At 40.4% G+C, this 15,246-nt stretch overlaps 1 protein-coding gene across 7 annotated transcripts in view; it reads right to left on the bottom strand.

Annotated features, from left to right (window-relative positions):
* Positions 1 to 15,246, bottom strand: part of LOC105477709 (autophagy related 7) — a 267,730-nt gene that overhangs the window by 160,270 nt on the left and 92,214 nt on the right. For 6 of the 7 annotated variants that reach the window (XM_024791463.2, XM_071092220.1, XM_024791464.2 and 3 more), the window contains one exon: positions 5,293 to 5,373. The exons of the other annotated variant lie outside the window; for it this stretch is intronic. In XM_024791463.2, the coding sequence (XP_024647231.1) occupies positions 5,293 to 5,373 (81 nt within the window). The remainder of the gene's footprint in view (positions 1 to 5,292; positions 5,374 to 15,246) is intronic. 7 annotated transcript variants of the gene reach the window in all.

Raw genomic sequence — 15,246 nt, 5'->3', positions numbered from 1 at the left:
TTTGGGACAGAGGTTTCTCTTAAAAAACATTTAAGTAGCTGGCCGGGCACGGTGGCTCACACCTGTAATCCCAACACTTTGGGAGGTCAAGATGGGCAGATCACAAGGTCAAGAGATTGAGACCATCCTGGCCAACATGGTGAAACCCCGTCTCTACTAAAAATACAAAAATTAACTGGGCATGGTGGCACATGCCTGTAGTCCCACCTCCTCGGGAGGCTGAGGCAGGAGATTCACTTGAACCCAGGAGGCAGAGGATGCAGTGAGCTGAAATCATGCCACTGTACTCCAGCCTGGCAACAGAGGGAAACTCCGTCAAAAACAAACACACACCCCTATTTAAGTAGCTAAGTTGACTTTTGGTATTTCATGCTTCTTTTTGGTGGGGGCTTGGAGGCATGGGCATGACTTGCTCTGTCGCCCAGGCTAGAGTGCCATGGCATGATCTCAACCTCCTGGGCTCAAGGGATCCTCCCACCTCAGTCCCTCAAGTAGCTGGGACTACAGGCATGTGCCACCACACCTGGCCAATTTTTGTATTCTTTGTAGAGACAGGGTTTCACCACGTTGCCCACGCTGATCTCGGACTCTTAGGCTTGGGGGATCTGCGCACCTCAGCCCCGCAAAGTGCTGGGATTACAGGTGTGAGCCACCATGCCTAGCCTTTCATGCTTCATAAGTAACAAGAAAATATGATAGAAGAAAGGTAGGATTATATAATATCAAAAAATAAATGGGCAGGCTGGCTATGACAAAGGCCAAAACAAAGTATGATATACCAGCTGACATTTATTATTCCTACCCAACCCTTACCCTATCACTCTTCAAGACATATGCCCAGATACACACAGAAAGCTAATAGCATCACTTTGAGGAGTTTAATCATAACCCATCAACAGAAGAACCTACTGCACAGGCAACACCAGAATGAGTGTATTATTAGGGTTGCTAATCACTAAAATCTCAAGATCAGGTTTCTGGGCACATCTTGCTACATCTGCGCGGGTCCCAGATGGTATGCAAACCAAGTTTGGAGCCTGATTCTTCATAACAGGCTGTTCCTGCAATATCACAAAGGTTGCAACAGAATTGTGCAACAAGAGTAAGAATACTCTGCATGCAGTCTCCTCTAGCACAGTCCTGCTCCTGACTCTGCAGGTCTGAAAAAAGGTTTTGGTCAACTTCTGGGTCCCAGAAACAAGGCTATTATTGCATAGAACACCTGAAGGTGCCTAGCTTTACTCCTTATAGAGAAGGACTAGTCATAATATACAACATTCTTCCCCTTCCACCAGAATTGACTGGGAAAGGGTACCTTGGAACTTTCTGGAGTGAGGGCAGAACTCTAATATCTTGATGGGAAGAGTGTGGGTTACATGGGTGTATACATTTGTTAAAACTTAGAGTTGTTTTAAGATTCATACATTTCACCATATATAAATTTTACCTAGAAAAAAAGAACTATGCACAAATAGGAACTCTAGGTTCTAGGTTTATTTTCTGTAGTAGTATGGGCTAGCAATTTTGAAACTACTTCCTGTGTATTCTAGACTTCAGCAAGTGAGTAAATATATCCAGGATAGGGCTGGGCGCAGTGGCTCACACCTGTAATCCCAGCACTTTGGGAGGCCGAGGTGGGCACATCACGAGGTCAGCAGTTAGAGACCAGCCTGAGCCAACAGAATGAAACCCTGTCTCTACTAAAAATACAACAAATTAGCCAGGCATGGCGGCGAGCGCCTGTAATCCCAGCTATTTGGGGAGCTGTGGCAGGAGAATCACTTGAACCTGGGAGGCGGATGGAGGTTGCAGTGAGCCAAGATCGCAGGTTTCTCACTGTTGAAGGTAGTCAGAAATATGGAAAACGAAAAAGTAGCATCACCAAAAGGGATATAATATATATAACTCCCGACATGAGGAGACAGCATCACTTCTTTGGTATTCCCACCAAAAATTCATAACCTGCATCGAATCATAGGGAAACATCAGACAAATCCACATTGAGGGAAATTCTACAAAAATAACTGGCAAAATATCAAAACATCAAAGAAAGACAAAGGAAGATGAAGTAACTTTTCCAGATTGAAGGAAGCCAGAGACACGACAACTAAATGTGATGTTTGATCCTCAATTGGATCCTGGTCTGGGAGGAAAAAACCTATAATGAACATTAACTGGTATAAACAACAACACTGAATACACAGACTGTGGATTAGAAAATAGTATTGTGCAAACATTAAACTGCCTGAATTTGATAAGGGTAAAAGGGTATTGTGTTTAGGTAAGAGAATGTCTTTGTTCTTTGGAATTTACATTGAAGCATTCAGTTATAAAGGATCACAATGTCTCCAACTTACTCTCAAAATTTCAAGAAAAAAATGGGGGAGGGGAAGGAAAGGAGGAGGGATTGGAGGAGGACAGCACATGTGCATGGGGCAAAATGTTAACAATGGATGAATGTAGGTAAAGTGCATACCGGAGTTCCTTGTACTATTCTTGCAATGTTTCTATTAAGCTTAAAATTGTATCAAATAGAAAGTTACCCAAAAATACTCTACTGCCAAAAAATATTTAGGTGAGAGTCTAACAATAACAAAGTAATTTAATGTACTACAGGAAATTCTTCCAGGAATATTGATTTTAAAAATTGTACTTTTCCCTCTGGTAGTAATGCCACAATACTCTAGTTAGCTTGGAATTTCTTTGTAGAAGTAAAGAGCAACTCATATAAACTTCAAATAAGGTCTTTTGAAATTTCATTGACAAATACCATCTGTTTAGAAAGTTCTGCAAGACAGTAAGTAGAAACTGGAATGAAAGTGACTCCTCACCACCCACCTCTCCCCACCATTCTTCAGTATTTTTCCCCTAAGATGGAACAATTCACCTTCTTATGTGCCAACCTAAGATCAAATAGGATAAGAAATGATTTGTGGGTAAATGTTCCAACTTTTCTGCTTTAGAAGCAAAGCACTGTATTCTTCCCCATCTCAGGCTACGTAGAGAGCTCTCGCTCGTGTGTACGTGTGCTCTCTCTCTCTCTATATATATATGTATGTATATAATGGTATTGCTTTGTTTTTAATAAATAAGGTAATGAACAAGTGTTTTACTATCCAGCAGAACTTATTCTACTTCCCCAATCTGTCTCTATTTGTGGTTAAATCAAGACACAAGCATGGCCTTGATCCTGGTGGGGAGGAGGAAACATACTGAAAACTACCAAAGGAAAAAATTACTTCATGAATGTCAAAGGATACATTTTTAAAAGTCATTTTTAGCCCCAAAGAATCTTTTGAAACAATAACAACTATGACATGACTCTGTATAAAATGTATTATGCTAAATACACATTAAGAAAAATTCACATACAAAGAAATGAAAATGTAATTGGATTTGTCATTTTGAAGTATTAATATTGGGTTTGTAGATAATAGAGAATGACAATCTCCTAAGCGAATAAAGAAGGTAGCCAAGTAAGTAAATGCTGCATTTCTACTGTAAGGAAATACGTGCACCAATGAAGCAACCTTTCCAGCACAAAAGAAATTTAATACCCAGACCACATGAAAAGTGATCGCTATGGGAATAGCACAGCTGTTAAAATCCAAGTCAGTTTTTATTAAATCGTCCAACATGTTTATGTAAAGCAGGACTCTCAGAATAATCACCAAGAGGAAATAATTTTGCTAACAAAAAAGTGATACCTGTATTTAATTTAAAGCTTACAATAAGTGTGAAAGAAAAATGCTAAGCTATTCTCTTTTAAAGTATATAAGGAATGCCCAGTTAGTTGGTATGCTTGTGATTCTTTTATAAACAGTATCTCAAAGGCTAATTTAATTAGAAATAGAACAAAAATGAATGAGTGTTTGCATTTCACTTAAAGAACCCAATTATCTTTATTTCATTGACTAGCCAGACCAACATAAAGCTATAGAAAACCTTCTGGCACCTGTGCCAAATGATTTCAGTATGAAAATTAATACTGCCAAGTTATTTGGAGACCAGTTAGCTCAACCATTCAAAGAAAAAAAAAATCTGCTCCACTAAAGATGTAGTATATAATCCTAAAACTTGCATTTCTGAAGATGGAGGTGCATGCAGACAGACATCCTTGAGGCCCTGGCTTGAGCAGATATATCTTAAAGGAAACTACAGAAAGAATGGGTTCATGGGTAACTACTGACGAAGTCTAAGCCTGAAATCTCAACATAGGCACTTGGGATGCATAATAAAATGGGCTTAATTTACTTTGGAAGCAAAAAGAAAATAATTACTCTAAATTTTTGAGCATCTAAATGTAACCAAATTTATCAACATTGCTTGTCAATTCTACATTCAGTTTTTTAGAGAAACTGGTCAGGATTGTGCTTCCCATAAAATATAGCCCAAGTACAGTTTTCAAAGGAAGCTTGTCAACTCAGAATAGAGAAAAACGTCCCTAAAATTCTCTTTCTTCCACAGTGGCAGACGATGAAGGCTACACAGAAAAATAGTCCCAAATTATAACTGAGAAGCCACAGTTGGGGATTAGTGGCCAACAACATTATTTTGTATAGTACTTCAACATGAAAATCTTTACTTATCAGCAATCATGAGCCTTAAAAGCCCAGGTCAAGTCACTGGGCATTAGAAGTCTGAAAGGGACACTTGAAAGGAAATCAGCTATCACATACAGTGTACATGTAAAAGTCACTCAGACGGTATCTGAAAGCCTATTAAAACATGAGATGCCATCACTGTAGTTTTGCGATATATCAGCCGTTTCCCATTATGATGGCTAACATACTGGCTCTATTTTTAGAGCTTCTGGAAAGATCAAAGCTGAAGAGGCCCTTTTAGTGGCTCCCTATCCAGACCCCTAATCTCTGTTTACTTTTTCTTTGTAATTATGTGGATCTGCAGAAGACGCATAGCCAGGGCTGCCTCACTCTCAGAGTAATGCTTTAAAAAATTGCTCTGTGAGGGTCCCTGCTAGGAGGGAACCCTCTGGGGAGGAACAAAGAGCAGTAAAGTTCAAATTCAAGACAAAATTAGCATGATGTAAGTATTGATACAGAGTTGAAATATTCTAACTCGTCTCCCTACACATTTTCTCAGGCTGGTTTTAAACCACTGTGAGAATGAATACACATCCATGAAAACAAAGTCCTTTCTGAGTGCTTAGACCCCACCCTTCCCCCACAAAAAGCTCTTAGTTGGTTTCAATGGCTCTAGCTGGTGAGGCTGTGGTCAAATGTTGACCCGCTCACTTTTAAAAACAAGTCCCTCCAATACAAAATGACTTACTTTGGAAGAACAAGCTGTACATTTGTCAAATGCCAGGCTGACGGGAAGGACATTATCAAACCGTGACAGAAATCCCCGGATCTAAAAACAAAACAAAACAATTCACATCAAACACACAATGACCACATCTATGAAATGCATGTCTGGTTTCTGACAAGAAGTAGGAAATGATTAATATGGTGGCCCAGATAGAGATTATGAGCAAAATAAGTTCGAAATGAGTATTTTCCCTTGTAATCAGTTTGCAGAAGAACTACATTAGGTTCTTTACTCCATTAGGAGCCAGGGCTTACAAGCTTTTCAAATATTTCTGACCTAATAACAAACTGACTGTAAAATACAAAATGCAAGCTGTAGTATCTAAAGTATTAACAAATGTCTTCCAAAATGTAACAGGTCCACTGGTATACTCAACAATTAGCTCCCACGTGTGTTCTAGTGAATATGGGATAAATACACATTTCTACGACATGATTTTGGGTGGGGTCTCACAAGGAAAGACGGCTTGGGGACTGTGGAAGGCAGAAATAGCCCTAAGCATATATCCAGTTATTTGCTTAATTTGCAACAGACAGAGATAAAATGTAAAACATCATCAGATTTATGGGGAAACAGCACCACCTTGAGCATAAACTTCTGGACTACAACTGAGTTACATTTCCAGAGTACCAGCTATAATTAGGTTTCACAAACTATGATTGTAGTAATTTATTCAGAACATTATACCTCTATATACTATACTTACACCAAAGGGGGAGTTTTAAGCTGTTCTATATATCATAAAAATACGAATGGTAAAATCTCTGAAGTCTCCATAGGACTCAACGTTTACAATCAACAACACAAATCTTATGAGTTAATTTATTTGACCTTTCAAATTCCCCATTTTATGTTGAAAAACCTCAGGCTCAGGAAGAGTGGCAACTTGGCTCAGGTAAACAGTAAGTAAGGGAGCCAAGACTCAAAAATGGACCTCCTGATGCAAATCTGGCCCAGGTCTGAACTTCCCTCCCTCTCAGAATATCACAGCGTTTGTCTTCAACACTAGGTCTCCTCACAACTTTAACACTCTCCCTTGAATAGAACAAAAAACCCAATCTACCACCCTTTAGCCATCCTTTTAACACCATGCCCTTTCCCTCAAACCCCCACCCCCCAAAACACAAACAAAAAACTTGACAAACTCTTTAAAGAAAAAGGCTTTCTGAGTTTTGGATAACTCCATCCTGATGTTCACACTGTAATAGTGTTGTTTGCGCATACTTATCTCAGGAAAAAAATCTAACCTGGAAAAAAATGCCTACGGTATTTTTTTTATTTTTATTTTTTTTCTGAGATGGAGTCTCGCTCTGTCGCCCAGGCTGGAGTGCAGTGGTGTGATCTCAGCTCACTGCAACCTCTGCCTCCCAGGTTCAAGTGATTCTCCTGCCTCAGCCTCCCAAGGAGCTGGGGTTACAGGTGCGTACCACCACACCCAGTTATTCTGTATTTTTAGTAGCGATGGGGGTTTTGTCATGCTGTCCATGGCATGTCCAAACTCCTGACATCAGGTGACCCGCCCGCTTTGGCCTCCCAAAGTGCTGGGAGTACTGACGTGAGCCACTGTGCCCCGCCCGATTTTTAAATGTCCTTATTAATATGCTATGTGTTTTTTAATGCAATCCAAGATCAAATGTTTGATAGAAATGATAAATTTGGGCCAGGCGGTGGCTCATGCCTGTAACCCCAAAACTTTGGGAGGCCGAGGCAGGCAGGTCACCTGGGGCCAGGAGTTCAAGACCAACCTGGACAACATGGCAAAACCCCATCTCAACTAAAAATACAAAAAAACTTTGCTGGGTGTGGTGGTGGGCGCCTGTAATTCCAGCTACTCGAGAGGCTGTGGCAGGAGAATCACTTGAACCCGGGAGGCAGAGGTTGCAGTGAGCTGAGATCATGCCATTGCACTCCAGCCTGAGTGACAGAGTGAGACTCCATCTCAAAAAAAAAAAAAAAAAAAAAAAGACATTTGGTAACTGGTATAAGTTAGATAGCCTCATTATAAACATATGAAAATATGACAACCTTTTAGTTCCTAATATCTCAGGAATGTGGTAACCATTTCATAATCCATGGCTTGAGCCATAATCAGGGTCATAAGTTTGCTATTCAGGACACCAAAACAGGAGACATCAAAATAGCAGAAAAGAGTTTAATAGCAAGTCACAAATGGGAACGCTGAAATTTTCATGAGCTCTGGAAGTTACAGGCTTGAGAATACTTACAGTGAGTCTCCTCTATACCCCAATTACTTTTATATTAAGTTTACTTAGAAAAGAACTTTATCACATTTAGCATATTTTTCCATTAAAGTTTTTAACATGGCCTACATGTCATGTGTCCATCTATGTTTCATGGAAAGGTTTCTGCATGCTGTTTTCTCTAATACGGTTTTCATCAAACTTTCTTTATGTTGCACAAATACTGGTAATTTTCTCTGATACTGTCTTACCATTGGAGGTGAGCAGGTAAAGCTGAGGGACAGGGAGAAAGTACATCCAGTTGGGGTAGAAAGGAAGAGAGGAAATAGAGAAGGGAAGAGAAAAATAACAACAACAACACAGGTGGCGAGGAATAGAACAAAAAGGAGATGCCGTGCACGGGATTGGTTGAGTGAGGGTCCAAACACCACTGTTCAGCAGCCCCAGACAGTTCTTTACTAGGAAACAGATTTATTTACCCAGAAAATGAAGTAGAATAATATTTGTGTGAGGACTTTCAAATTCACCAAGTTGGTATCAGAAGGCCCAGAATTTAACCAAAATAATTCCAGTTTTAGATAATTTAGGACAGGAAGCCCTTCTTCTCAACCCTACTGCAAGAGACTCCTAAGGGGGTACTTCCACAGGTGGGCTCCCTCCCTTCTAGCTAATGCAAAGACTGAGCTGTCAATTTTCCTAATACACAACTCTGAGGCCTAACGTTTTTTACCCACTCCCTATAGCTGACAAAATAAGACAGAATTCCTTGCACTCCAAGGTCCCTCTGCTCTGGGCACGGCTCACCTTTCCAATTAAATTCTGGATTGAATTTTTCACAAACTCTGTACAACTGCTAAGCTGAACTACAACTTCCCTCCCAAAGATATTCTTGATTTCCTGAGCTTGCCTCATGCTGAATTCTGTGACTCAAAACTCTTCCTTTTGGTGACAGCTACATATCTAAGTGTTCACCTTCCTTAAAAACCACTCAGCTCAAACACACCTCGTTCACAAATTCTCAATCTACCACCCAACCTAGAAAAAATATCTCTACCCTCTGAAATCCTTCTTTTGATCTTTATGCCCAAAATGCCTTGAGGAATAGTTTTGGGAGTTTAAAATTCATAACAGGCTTGAGATATAATACACATACCATAGAATTCATCTTTTAAACTGTACAGCTCAGTGGTTTTTAGCATATGAACAGTTTTGCAACCATCATCACTATCTAATTTCAGAACATTTTCATCACCCCCAAAAGAAACCCAGCAATTAGTCCTCATTCTCCCCTCTTCTCAGACACTGGCAACCACTAATCTACTCTGTTTCTCTTGTTTTATCTATTCTGCTTATTTACTATAAATGAAACCACAAATGACTGGCTTCACTTAGCATATTTTCATCCACATTGTATCATATGTCAGTATTTCATTCCTCTTTACTGCCAAATAATATTGAATTGTGTCACTATACCACATTTATTTAGCAATTCATCAGTAGATGTGCATTTCTCTTGGGAATATACGTAGGCGCAGAATTACTGGGTCATATGACTGTTCAACGTTTTGAGGAACTGCCAACTTGTTTTCCAAAGTGACCATATCATATTAAAATCTTGGCCGGGCGTAGTGGCTCACACCTGAATCCCAGCACTTGGGAAGCTGAGGCAGCCAGACCACAAGGTCAGGAGTTTGAGACCAGCCTGGCAAACATGGTGAAACCCCATCTTTAGTAAAAATACAAAAATTAGCCGGGTGTTGTGGTACGTGCCTGTAATCCCAGCTACTCGGGAGGCGGAGGCAGGAGAATTGCTTGAACCCGGGAGGCAAAGGTTGCAGTGAGCCGTGATAACGCCATTGCACTCCAGCCTGGATGACAGAGCAAGACTCCATCTTGGGAGCAGGGGGAAAAAAAAAATCTCACCAGCCAAGTGTGAGGGCTCCAATTTCTTCACTTCCTTGTCAACACTTGTTATTATCTCTTGTAGATTATATGTGAATATGAAACAGCATCTAACTATGGTTTTGACTTGCATTTCTCTAATGACTGGTAATGTCAAGCATCTTTCCATGTGCTTCTTGACCATTTGTGTATCTTCTTTGGAGAAATGTCTATTCAAATCATTTGCCAAGTTTTAAACATTTTTTAAATTGCTGAATTGTAAGTTTGTTACATATTCTGGATAAAGGTTTCTTACCAAATATATCATCTGCAAAAATATTCTCCCATTCTGTTTTTTTTTCTGTTCATTTGTTTGATACAGCATCTTGCCCTGTTCTCCAAGCTGGAGTGCAGCAGTGTGATCTCGGCTCACTCTAGCCTTGAACTCCTGAGCTCAAGCGATCCTCAGCCTCTCCAGTAGCTGCGACTACAGGCACACACCACCACACTCAGCTAATTCTTTTTTTTTTTTTTTTTTTTTTTTTTTTTTTTTTTTTTTTAAGAGAGATGAGGTCTCGCTATGTTGTCCATGCTGGTCTTGGACTCAGGGCTCAAGCAATCCTCCCACCTTGGCCTCCCAAAGCATTAGGATTTCAGGCATGAGCCACCATGCCCAGCCTTTTTTTTTTTTCTTCTTCTTCTCTTGAAGCACAACAGTTTATTTTAGTGAAGTCCTACTTACCATTTTTTCTTACATTGATTGGTCTTTTGGCATCTTACATAAGAAACCATTGTCTAACCCAAGGTCATAAAGATTTATGATATTTTCTTCTAGGAATTTTTACAGTTTTAGCTCTCACATGATGTCTATGATCTATTTTGAGTTAATTTTTTAATATGGTATGAAATAAAGGTCTAAATTCATTCTTTTGCATATGGAATCCTGTTGTCTCCGTACTATTTGTTGAAAACAGTATTCTTTCCCAATTAAACTGTACTGGTTGGCCATTAAGGGTTTATTTTTGCACTCTCAATTCTTTCCATTTACCTATATATCTATCTCTATGCGAGTACTTAACTATCTTGATTACAGTAGATTTGTACTAAGTTTGAAACTGGAAAGTATGAGTCCTCCAACTTTGTTCTTCATGCCCAGGATTGTTTTGGCTATTCTGGGTCCCTTGCATTTCCACATGAATTTTAGGATCAGTCCGAATACTATAATTACTTTAAGAAATGTTTTTATCTTTCTTTCTTTTAGGGGACAAGACACAGGCTGAGCTACTTGTATTTACTCATAGCACAGCGATTTATTCATAAGACAATAAATTATGAAATGAATAAACAAGTAAACAAAAACAACCCAAGGCCTACAAAATTATTCAAATCTGGACTATACAGAGAAAACAGGTCCCACATAAACCACAAGAAAAACTCTGACTTGCCACCATTCATATGCTCTGCATTGCATTCCCTCAACCTTATAAGAACTGCATAAAATTTAGAGAGCAGAGGTTGCTACTTAAAATCAGCACCTTACTTACATATGCATAGAAATCCCGCAGCAATCTAAAATCCAAGTACCTTATGCAAATAAATATATACATACCTGTTGAGAGAGGCCAGGCCCCAACTCCCAAATAAGTTATAAAGATTTGTCCCTTGCTTGGGTGGAGAAAAATTCACCATGACCTTCCTACTTAGAAGTGTGCAAAGTCTATAAAGCAAAGCATTGCTCAGTATTTTTCTAAACTTGCCTCATCAGAAGCCCCTGGAACTTGATTCAAAAGGTCTGGGGAAAGGCCTGAGAATCTGCAGGTTTAACAAGAGCTCCAGGTGGTTCCCATCAGGCAAGCAAGGGAAACAGGATGCTTTGTTACTAACCTTAGTTACACCCTCCTGTGGTTTGCTCTGTACCACTCAGCATCACCTGTTAGCTGTAAATATGTCATGGGACTATGGGTTGTTTTGTTTGCTTGTTTTCTGTCATGTCAGAAAACGGATGGAAGCACTTAGCAAGCCTCTAATTCTTTGTGCATTTTCTAAAAATAGCACCACCACACCACCTAATTTAGCTCATGTTAAATTAACATTTAAATTAAAAGGTTTTATAAAGTGATATCAAAGGTATTTTTCCATCCACACAGGGAACTAAAGCCCCTGCTCAAAGGAAATTTTCGACCTTTTGGATTTAGTCATAACGTGGAGGAAGTCTCACACAGCTTACTCTCAACTCCTGTTTTACTCCTATTTGTTGTCAGTTTCTCCTTATAGTCGGGTAAGCATTAAACTGCTTTTCAAAAAAAAAAAAAGTTAACTCTTCCTGTAACAAAAACGATAAGCACATGACAGAAAACAAGCAAACAAAACAGTAACCCATACTCTCATGACATATTTACTTCCATTTTCCTATTTTTAAAAAAATTATCTAAACTTTTAACTTTAAACAGCCTCCCCTGAATATTGTTTTCTCATTCCCCCCTCTCCCCACAAGGGGAAAACACTGCCAGTTTCACACACACACACACACACCTGCCCCTTACCTACCAACTTTGTAGCTAGTAAGAGGGATTCCTCAGAGTGGCCAAACCTTGCCTCCCTCTGCACATTTTAAGATTTCCATTATAATTTTTTTCCTTAGCACAGAAAAATATACAGAAAAAAAATTAAAATGGTCCATATATAAATTGGATTGGCGGTTGCCTGAGGCTGAGGGTGGGGAGATGAACTGGGAGAAGGCACAAAGGAACTTTTTGGGGTGACAGAAAAATTCTGTATCTCATTTGTGGAGGTGGTAGTTATATGAGTGTATACACTTGTCAAATCATATTAAAGTGGGTTCATTTTACGTTATGTCTTGAAAAAGGTGATTTTAAAAAATGGCTTATAATCTTAATTTTTCAAAACAGTGCAGAAAGGTACAAAATGAAAACCCTAAGTCCCTGTTACCTCCATTACCTCTCCCTGCAAAATAATCACCAACATTAGTGTTCCGTAGAAATGTCTAGGAAAAAAAAAAAATTGTATGCCTAAACTAGCTCTACAATATTTGTATCTTTGCTACTCCCTGAATATTAAAAAACCCACCTGGGAATTACAGAGCTTAGAAGAAGCCCAATTACCTGTGGTTTCTTGGCTCTAGTCCCACTCATCACCCTCAGGCCCAAAAGGCCACACGCTTTGAGTGGAAATCCCTGTTGTCAGATGTGGGGCACCAGGTTGTAGCTGAGCTTGGCTCACAGGGCCTTAGGAGACAGGACACACTGTCCTCACCGTGGGGAACGAAAACACAGCAGACAGGATGCAAAAAGCATCAGAATAGGGCCTTTATATGGTCGTTTGGCCTCGCTCCCGGGCTGTTCCCAGCTGGACAGCGTGTGGTCCGGCAGGAATTCATTAGGCACACCTGTGCTTATCTAATTAGCTTCCAAAGGCTCTCAGGCAGGAACACCTGTTGGGGCTGGAGATGTGCACTGGGGACAAGGTGTCAAGGGTCCTTTTAGAAACACAACTAGTGTTGGTGGAAGCACAAAATTCAAAAAGCAGGATTTGGTCTGCTGCCTTAAGAAGTTAAGTACTCTGCCCCAGGTGATGCCATCAAGAAGCCATTTTTTCATGGACAGAAGCAGTGGTCCTCAAATGCCTAATGTCCCTGGAGGTTTTTGCTCAGTAGCTCTGGGATGGGCTGGGAAATGCATACTTTGAAATGGTTCCTCTGGTGATTCCGATTGAAAGTCAGGTATGGGAATCCCTGGATTAGGCTGTCTTCTGATTTAAGACCAAATGACTCAAATTCTATTCCCAGAGCCACTTGTATCGCCTCGTCTATTCTCCATGCAGCAACCAAATCTAATCATATCACGCCTCAGCGTTCAGTGGCCTACCAGTGCCCCTGGGTTGAAGGTCCAAGCATTTCCAATGGCCTCTGCATTCCTGCCTTCTCTGCTGTGCCCCTTCTACTCGCTGTCTCACAGGTAAACTGGCCTTTCCCTTCCTCAAACTCTCTGAGCACTTTTCCCAGCCATCGTTCTGCCTCTTCTATATCCCCCCCGCTAAAGCACTTATTCTCTCCCTTTTCCCTTTCAAATAAAACAACTGTTCCCTCCTAACCCTAGAAGCCAGGCAGGAAGGCATGTCCTGGAATAATGTGGAAAATGATACCCCAGAGAATGAAGGGAGGAGAGCACTAAAATTTACTGAATTCCATGCCTGTGTTCAGGGTTCCTGGGTGTTTTCATACACTGCATCCAATTTTGGCCTCCCTACCATCCTGTGGCCTTCCTCCGATCTCCAAATAGGAATACAGGAGGCTCAGGGAAGTGATATGGCTTGCCCAATGGTCCACAGCTACCAAGTAGTAAAGCCAGGAATCTGAATTTTGTTCTTTCTGGCTCTAAAGCCTGAAGAATAAAGTTGAAAAGCAAAGAGGTAGAAAGGAAGAAAGAGGCTAGAGGAATTTAAAATAAAAAAATACTCCCAAACAAAAACTCAATGCCTAGATGGCTTAACACCTATCAGGTGGATTCAATTACCTTTAGTCAATTATGCCCAGTTGGCCACAAAATAAATACAGATCAGGAATAGAAAGGGTCCTCTTTCTTTCTGGGCCACCCACCCCTGGTGGTGTTTTCACCTAAGCTGAGTAAAATTAGCTTCAGACCCAGGCCTCGATGGGAGGCTAAGATCCAATGCCCAGAAACAAACAGCCATTCTGAGAAAGCACAGTTGCAGCCACAACTGGAACCTGCTGCTTTAACTTCACACTAGCTTCCAGCAGGCCTGGCAATATTTCTAAAGCTTGGAGTTTGCATAAATAAAAACTAACTCCAAACTCCAAATCGACCTTGGATGTTGAAAAGAGTCTTAATCAAGTTCAATGCCAAAATGGAGAGTGTAGCAACTGCAAAACCCTAAGCACACCAGAATGGTCTTTGTTTCAGCTAAGAGCTTCAGCTCTCACCACTGACGCACCTCTCACGATTAAACTAGAGTCACCAAGGGGGCAGAAAAACCAAGCTGGACATAAGCCAGTGTTTCCTTAGAAAAACACTGCAGAATGGAGCAAATCTTCCCAACCACTCCCTCTCTACTCATTGCTTTCAGAGCTTTATGAGAGTCTTTATAAATTCCTTTTTAGGAGAGTAGATAAGTTTCCATTTTAATTAAAAGTGAAAGATGAAACCAATATTTACAAGTGTCTCTTATGTGCCCAGAACTGTGCTAATGCTTAGTACATGTGACTTAATCCATCCACGAATTCCAGGAGCTTATTATATTATCCTCATTTTACAGATATAAAACATGAGGTTCAGAGAAGATATGTAACGTGCCCAAGGTCACACAGGGACAAGTGCTAAGAGCTGCCTCAAATGGTTTTGTAAAATGAGATAGTAAATGTGAAATTAAGAGACAAAGCTGGGGTTCTAATCGGATCTGTATGATCACAAAGTCTTTAGGCTGCCTTCCTAAACAAGCACCTCCTAAACAGGACAGCCTCATCCAGCGGGTAAAACTCATGGGGCAAAGTGACATCCTTCAACCTATAAAGTTAGGCCCAACTCCTCTTGGGACAAGAGATGCAATCTGAGATGCTTCTGAATTCTGACATTATAATTTATCCTCCAGGGAAACAGCAATCTTGATTCTGCTTCTGGAACCTCACAGAGGAAACTCAGACATTGTTAGACCTATACCCAGATCCTTCCTTGTATTCAGAGACCTCCCCACTGGAACCAGACTCTACTGCATCCAAATGACTTGGGATACGTCCATCACCTTAGATTACCCCAAATGCAAATGAAACTCAACACTGGGTGGATCTTGTACCAGTTAC

Source organism: Macaca nemestrina, chromosome 2, assembly GCF_043159975.1.
Source record: "Macaca nemestrina isolate mMacNem1 chromosome 2, mMacNem.hap1, whole genome shotgun sequence".
Classification (NCBI taxonomy): Eukaryota; Metazoa; Chordata; class Mammalia; order Primates; family Cercopithecidae; genus Macaca; species Macaca nemestrina.
This window is presented reverse-complemented; position numbering and strand designations above follow the sequence as displayed.